This window comes from the organism of the source record quoted next, unplaced genomic scaffold, assembly GCF_019419815.1.
Source record: "Pyrus x bretschneideri cultivar Hongxiangsu unplaced genomic scaffold, Pyrus_bretschneideri_v1 Contig2, whole genome shotgun sequence".
Taxonomy (NCBI): domain Eukaryota; kingdom Viridiplantae; phylum Streptophyta; class Magnoliopsida; order Rosales; family Rosaceae; genus Pyrus; species Pyrus x bretschneideri.
The window spans coordinates 1,942,456-1,949,922 of record NW_025999501.1 but is presented as its reverse complement, the minus strand read 5'-3'; the positions used below and the strand labels follow the sequence as shown (position 1 = coordinate 1,949,922).

Sequence of the window (7,467 nt, the reverse complement as noted above, 5' to 3'; positions counted from 1 at the left end):
GGATTTGAAAAAACACGTGTCAATTGTTTTTACCTTTAAATTTTTAGTGTTTTTTGGATAACGGTGTTTAACTCAAATTAGTGATGTACAAGTGCCGCAATGTGAGGTAGATCATAGATGCCACATAAACTTCTGAATATTTTAATTGGCCTTGGGTCACGCATAATCATTCACACAGAAATTTAAAGGAACTAATACATTTTTTTTAAATAATATATTTTAAATTAACAATATAAGAAATTTGGTTAAATCGCATAACAAAAAAATTAATTTATTATTGAATTCATTATTTACGGGATATAAACTAAGATGTTTTATTTACAATTACTTAAAAGTAAAGGGGAAAATTATCACGGTAATAGTGAGTAGCCGGAACTAATAATTTAGCTAAACGTAAAGGTGAAAATCCTCTCCATAGAAATATCAGATTAAGAGCAAGATCCGCCGTCAGCGGCGGCAAACACATCAATGGCTCTGCTCTCAGCTTTCCGCTTCGCCATTTACCGCCACTATTCGCCATAGCTTCCACCTCACTTCCCCCCCTCTTCCACCTCACTCCCAAACCTCTCAAACTCTACCCTCGCTTCCCGCTTTATTTACCCTCTTGCCACTCCTCGGCTTTCACCAACTCTTCTCTGGACAAGACCCAGCTGCAGACCCCGACCCTGCTTCTCAGCAGAGACGAGCGAGTACTGAGTGGGTCCCAGAAGCTGGAGAGCACGACCACAATCGCGGCAATCGTGACGTCCCTGGGAGGCCGACCCGGTGCGGTTGGGATTGTACGGTTATCGGGTCCGTCCGCGGTGGCCATTGTCGGCCGCGTCTTCCGTCCAATGAAGAAGAAGACGAAGAAAGCATGGCGGCCCACTAGCCATGTGGTGGAGTACGGCGTTGTTAAGGACCCCAATGGCAATGTTGTCGATGAGGTACTCTTCTATTCAAATTTCACTTTCAGTGAAATGCAATTGAAATTTGAATTGTGTGAATGATGATAACACGAGTAGGGCGTCCTTTTGCTTGCATTTAGGTTTTGGCTGTGCCCATGTTGGCGCCAAGGTCTTACACGCGGGAAGATGCGGTGGAGCTTCAGTGCCATGGAACCCAAGTGTGCCACAATCGTGTTCTCAGAGCTTGTGTAGAAGCTGGAGCTAGGCTTGCAGAACCAGGTCCATATTCTTAGCTTAATCTTTTTTCAACTTTTCGAATTTTCGGCTTAAGATGTTTAACTTATCGAATATTTTAGCTTAAAGAATTGAACTTTTCGAATTTGAACTTATGCAAGGACTAAAGAGTAGGCACCACATTTTCATCAACACTAATGTGTGTGTTTGTTTTCTCAATATAGGCGAGTTTACTCTCCATGCCTTTCTGAATGGCCGCGTGGACTTAACACAAGCTGAAAATATTGACAGACTTATTTCAGCCAAGTCTGCGGCTGCAGCAGACGCAGCACTGGCCGCTATTCAGGCATGTGTCTTTGTTTTGTCTGTATAATTTATGCGTTTCAGAAACTAATTGCTACTAGTATTTATGTAAGCCTTATTTGGGGAAATGATAATCAACTCGGAAAACCATTTTAAACATTGGCAGGGTGAATTTGCTTCCATGGTAAAATCTATAAGAGCTCATTGCATTGAGCTTCTTACTGAAATTGAAGCCCGTTTGGATTTCGATGATGAGATGCCGCCGCTTGATACAAATGAAGTTGTGAATAAAATAAATTCTATGTTGCAAGATGTTGAGAGTGCTCTGGAGACAGCCAATTATGATCAACTTCTGCAATCTGGATTACAGGTACAATTGAAAAATGGATTTCTTACATTTCTTCCTTTTTTTGGAGGATATTTTATGATAGTAAACTCAGGTCATGTTACTTTATAAATATCTGATGCTACTGTAACTGAATCCTGATGTTGATGTTTTTTCTTCAATTTACACAGAATGTATTTAGAGTTTTTATTTTTAATAGCCAAAATTTAACCCCAAATTTCATAAATGTCACATTTTATAAAACTTTCAAATATGGCCAAAAACTCTGGTGAAGAGTCTCAAATGCCCTCAAGATCAAAACCGAATTACACAGAAAAGCTGAAACACTTGAATAGAACTTCTTTGGATTGTTGTTCCACAAAGGGAGTGGTAAACATTGTGGAGCAGTTGTGGGTGTTGATGAAGTTGGAGTTTAACTAGCTGAGTACAGACTTGTAAATTTGCCACTCATGGCTGAAACTCAATGGCTATAGTTGATACATGTCTGTGGTGGCAGAATATTCTTTGTACAATCGTCTGTTAAGACATGATATTGGTTAAGGTTTCTAACTCATTGGAATCAATTTCTAATCTGATGATTGTAGACTGAAGGACAAAGATTTAGACCATAACAGTTTTCTCAGAAGATCATTTGAATTTTCTATGGAACAAAGTTTGGAATGCTCATGTCCCTCCAAAAGTTAAGGTGTGTTTGGAGGATCTGTCTTGATATACTTCCTACAAGGGTCAATCTAGCGAAGAAGTGTATCCCCACCGACAACAGGTGTGTGCTGAGTGGAGCTAATGGTGAATCCACTTGGCATCTCATGATGGAGTGCCCTTTTTCCAAGTGCATCTGGTTATCTTCCTATCTGGGAATTCCTTCTATCAGGGACTTTGCTTTATGAATAAAAATATGGGCTCTTGAGGTTAGCCGTGTCCTAAAGAAGTATGACTTTGATTGTTTTATGATAATGCTCTGAGTCATATGGAATGCAAGAAACATGAAATTGTGGGACAGCAAGTGTGTAGCCCCGAATGTGGTTGCTTCCAAGGCAATTGGCTGGTGGCAAGAGTTCTTGATGGTGACTTTTCCTCACCGTGAATTCTCACCCCATCCTCCTAGTGGTTGTCTAAAGATCAATTTTGATGGAGCTTGGAATGTGTCTATCCACAAGGGTGGTGTTGGAGTTATCATCAGAAATTCTGAAGGTGCTTTCATTGGGGATCTTAGTAGATCATTCAATTGTGTTTCCTCCCCTGTGCATGCGGAAGCTTTGGCTGTCAGGCAAGGTTTGATTTTGGCGGTTGAGAGGGGCTATCAAAATATCATTATTGAGAGAGATTCTATCCAGATCATCACGGCAGTTCAAGACTCTTCCACTAACCTCTCTTCGATGGGACCGATAGTGGAAGATGCGAAGGCCCTCGTGCGTTCCATCAGTGGAGCTTCTTCTTCCCATGTTCACCGCCAAGCAAACAAAGTTGCTCATCGCCTGACAAGAGTAGCTATCCTCAACAATGGTGTCTGTACTTGATTTGAGGAACCTCCCGTTTGTCATTTGTGATTTGGTTTTTGAGGAGAGTCTCCTCTCTAATATACTGAATCAGCCTTTGGCCTTCGAATGAAATTCTGCCTCTTTTGATAAAAAAGGAGGATCATTCGAATTTAGGGCTAGAAATATGTAACCACCAATAGAAAGAAAAAAGACCTTTCGCGGACCCTGACTAATTAATCTAATTAATCTATAACACCTCTTACCAAGTTCTGAATTGTAGCAGAATGACCTCACGAACCAATCAAAACAAAACAATGGGGTGTGCGAAAATGCTGCCCTCGACTCGTTCCAGTTCCTAAACCCAAGGAGAAGAATGGATACGATGAATTGATCACATTCTTTATTGTGCAATGTAGTAGGGTATTGCCCCTTAAATTTATTTGGTTTTAATTTTGAGGGTATTTAGGTCTATTTAAGTGGGTTTTCTGATATATCTGAAAGTGTTCATAGAAAGTGACATTTATGAAATTTGGGGCTAAATTTTGGGTATTAATGATCAAAACTTTGAGGCGGTTACACTGTCAGATATAGATTTATTTTCCTTGTTTTAACTTGAAATCCACTTCTCTAAATGGGACTACATTTTCTGTTTATTATGGTAATATGGGTTTGCTACTTGGTTTCCTTTGTATCTTTAAAAATTTAAATACACTTGTCTTTTCTGTATTCATTCTCTGCAGTCTGAGCATGCTTCTGATTTATTGAGCTCATATTAAATCTTGCAGATAGCAATTCTGGGCCGTCCAAACGTTGGGAATTCAAGTCTCCTCAATGCATGGAGCAAAGTATGTGGTGACAATTTTATCTTTTTGGGGCATGATTGCTTGTTTTCTTAATGAATTGCAGGTGTGTCCTACACTAAACTAGTAATGATTGCCTTATATCATTTTTTTTCCTTTTGCCTGGCAACGGTTGATTTTTGGAAAACCGTTGTGCTCAAGCGATTTTGGAGTGAGTTTGCCCGTTTGGATTGAGATGACCACTGACAGACCTGACTAGTATAATATTACTTATTAAGCTCTTTGTAGAACTATATCTTCAGTAATATGCATTTTAAATAATAAACCCAGAAAATATGGATGCACTTATAAGGGAAGGGATTCTAAATAAGTTGTATAGGCGTGCCTATATGAAAATGACTCTCATAACCATGAGTCTCTTTTTGAGTAAATGTGACTGGAAGCTAATGACTTTTACGTTATTTTTGTACTTCTTTCAGTGAGTTTTGAGATGAGTAATACAGTTAAGGGCTTGTTTCGTACACATGATTGGATTGGAATAGATATCCTACTAAATTAAAGGTATGGTTGAAGGGATAAATTATAAAATTATGACCACCTAGAGGATAGACGATGGGTTACTCACGACGAAAACTTATCCATTCCAATCCTCCGTAAAATGGTAGGATTAGAAGGGATCAATTTTCTTCATAGCTAGTCCTCTTCTAATCCCCTCCAATGAGAAAACTATTCTCCACCTGCAATATACCTTGAAATTAAGGAGTTATCCGTTCCAATCCAATCATGTGTACCAAACGAGCCGTAAGTGTTTCCATTCATAACATTTTGACTTATAAAGTGGGCACAATAAGCAGTAATTATAGTAGAACAACTGTATTGTAAAAGGAACAAAGATATTTTAAAAATATACCATTTTTTTCATATATGTGGTCCTTCCTCTTTAGGTGTTGTTCCTTTTGTTCTGTTTAGCAATTACTGGTAGTATGAGATGTTATTGAGCAGCGCATTTTAATTTTAGCGTGCAGACTGAGAGAGCAATAGTTACAGAAATTGCTGGGACCACTCGAGATGTGGTTGAAGCCAGTATAACGGTTCATGGCATTCCTGTAACCCTTCTTGATACAGCGGGCATTAGGGAAACCAATGACATTGTGGAAAAAATCGGTAAGGTTATGTCTTTTCACACTTTTGATGTCTAGTGATCCTCTGATTTCAAACCAGATGCACAAGCCAAACTTACGTCGTGCCGATGTTTCTTTTTCAGTAGCATAAGATTATGTTTATTTTCAATAGGCCATTGAGCATTAGTGAAATAATTCTGCCTCCAATGTTGAGTTTGTTGAGGAGGAATGATATGCATATTGCTTGATGTATGGTGGCCGTACCATGGCACTCCTGCTGGTATTGCTTATCCACTTCTTGACTATCTTTATCACAGGTGTTGAAAGGTCTGAAGCAGTTGCTATGGGTGCTGATGTTATTATAATGGCAATAAGTGCTGTTGATGGCTGGACTCCAGAAGACTCCGAACTTCTAAATAGAATACAATCCAATAAGGTTTTCTCTCTCTCTGAATCATATAACACGTACATTTCTCTGTTTATCAAGCATTCTGTTTTTCACTCAAGCATGTAATAATGACTCATTGTATCCTACAGAAATCTACTGGATCCTCGACCCCAATGATTCTTGTAATTAACAAAATAGACTGCATTCCATCTGATTGCATGGAGTGGATTGAGAAGGATATCAATTTGTTCAGTAAGCATGTTTTGACATCTGCTGTCACTGGTCAAGGAATCCAAGGTTTAGAGACGGCAATATTAGAGATTGTTGGCCTCGACAAAATTTGCGTTGGGAGCCGCAAACGGACTGTCAACCAGGTTTGCTACGTATCGTTAATCTCTTTCCATTTACTCATAATTGAAGGCAAAACAAATGCATTGACTTTGGTTTAGATTGATCTTATAATCAGAGGTTGATTCTGATTGTTATATTGAAATTTTGATGAATCATCAGAGACAATGTGAGCAGCTTGTTCGGACCAAGGAGGCTTTTGTGAGGTTGAAATCCTCAATCGAAGAGGAAATGCCTTTCGACTTCTGGACAATTGATTTGAGGGACGCAGCAATGGCCCTTGGGCAAATAAGCGGCGAAGACATTTCTGAGGAGGTTTTGTCCAACATTTTTGGCAAGTTCTGTATTGGTAAATAGAAGATGCCTAAAAATATTATTTGATCCAAACAAAGTTTTGTAGCAAGTTCTGTGTTGGTAAATAGACCAAGTTAGATACCCATCCGACGCGTGAGTCCTTAATCCCTTTCACCACCTGTGTAACATACTTCTCTTCCTCCATGAAACCGTGCTCCGTACCCTGGTCGTGGGAGTGGCCAACTGAGAAGACGAGACAAATCGTAGAAATAAAAGAATGAAGCATAGAATGTCACAAGTCTTCAAAAATAAATAAAATAAAATAACAATTGAAAAGTGAAAAGAATAAGGGAAATTGCTTGAAATGATCATTTTCAACATTTGGTTGCTAAAATTAGACTTGGCATTCGTGTCGTATTTTTCGTGTTCGTGTCATACTTGATAATTTAAGAGGTTGTGTCGTGTAATATCCGTTAAAATAAACGAGTAATATGATCCGACCTGAAATCGACCCGTTAATATTATTAGGTAATATGACCCGACCCATTACTCGTTAAGAAATATATATTTTAAATCAACAAATAATGAAAATGAAAAACATAATTTAACCCAAAAAAATGTAAAACATAATAGTAAATTAGTATATACATACCACATTATCACATAAACATTACTTCAAAACATAAATAAATAAACATTTGTCTTTCAAGTTTACATACCCCAAAATATGTGCCTAATGAAAAAACATTAGTGCATACTACAAAATGGAAATGTTCAAAGATATGCAAAATGAAGAGAGTTGCGTTTCAAGGCTGAGGAACTTTGCACATTTTTTGCAATAAAACCCTTCAATTTTCATCAATCACCAAAGGAAATGGTATTGAAACATTTTGCTTGATATATTGTCTTGAAGGGTTAATGGGTTATATTGACAATGTTTTCACTAAGGTTTTCCATAATCCATAAACTAGATTTAAATTTAACCATTGATTGTCATTTATATTTATGCTCCATTCTTCTCACCAATATTTTTTTTTTCAGATTTTCTTTTTTGAAAACATGATCTCTCAGAGGATGTAGGAAAATGAACTGTTCGGATCGTTGACATTACGTTAAGAGTTTTACCATCAGTGAAAATATAGCTTCAAGTTTATAAAGCCTCTAGAAACTATATAACATCAACTCATATTTTAGTTAACCGTAAATATCAAAATGTCATATCAACGATCTAAACCGTTCATTTTTCTACATCCGCTAAAAGATCACTT

The 7,467-nt window shown here is 37.9% G+C and overlaps 1 protein-coding gene across 1 annotated transcript; it reads left to right on the top strand.

Annotated features, from left to right (window-relative positions):
- Positions 1-468: 468 nt before the first annotated feature.
- LOC103966548 (tRNA modification GTPase MnmE-like) lies at positions 469-6,387 on the top strand. Its single transcript, XM_009379719.3, is given in 10 exon segments — positions 469-493; positions 496-926; positions 1,028-1,166; positions 1,346-1,467; positions 1,591-1,794; positions 4,034-4,093; positions 5,074-5,212; positions 5,487-5,605; positions 5,707-5,931; positions 6,068-6,387. Coding segments are annotated over 10 exon segments (1,659 nt in total). The 3' UTR covers positions 6,263-6,387.
- The last annotated feature ends 1,080 nt before the right edge of the window (positions 6,388-7,467 follow it).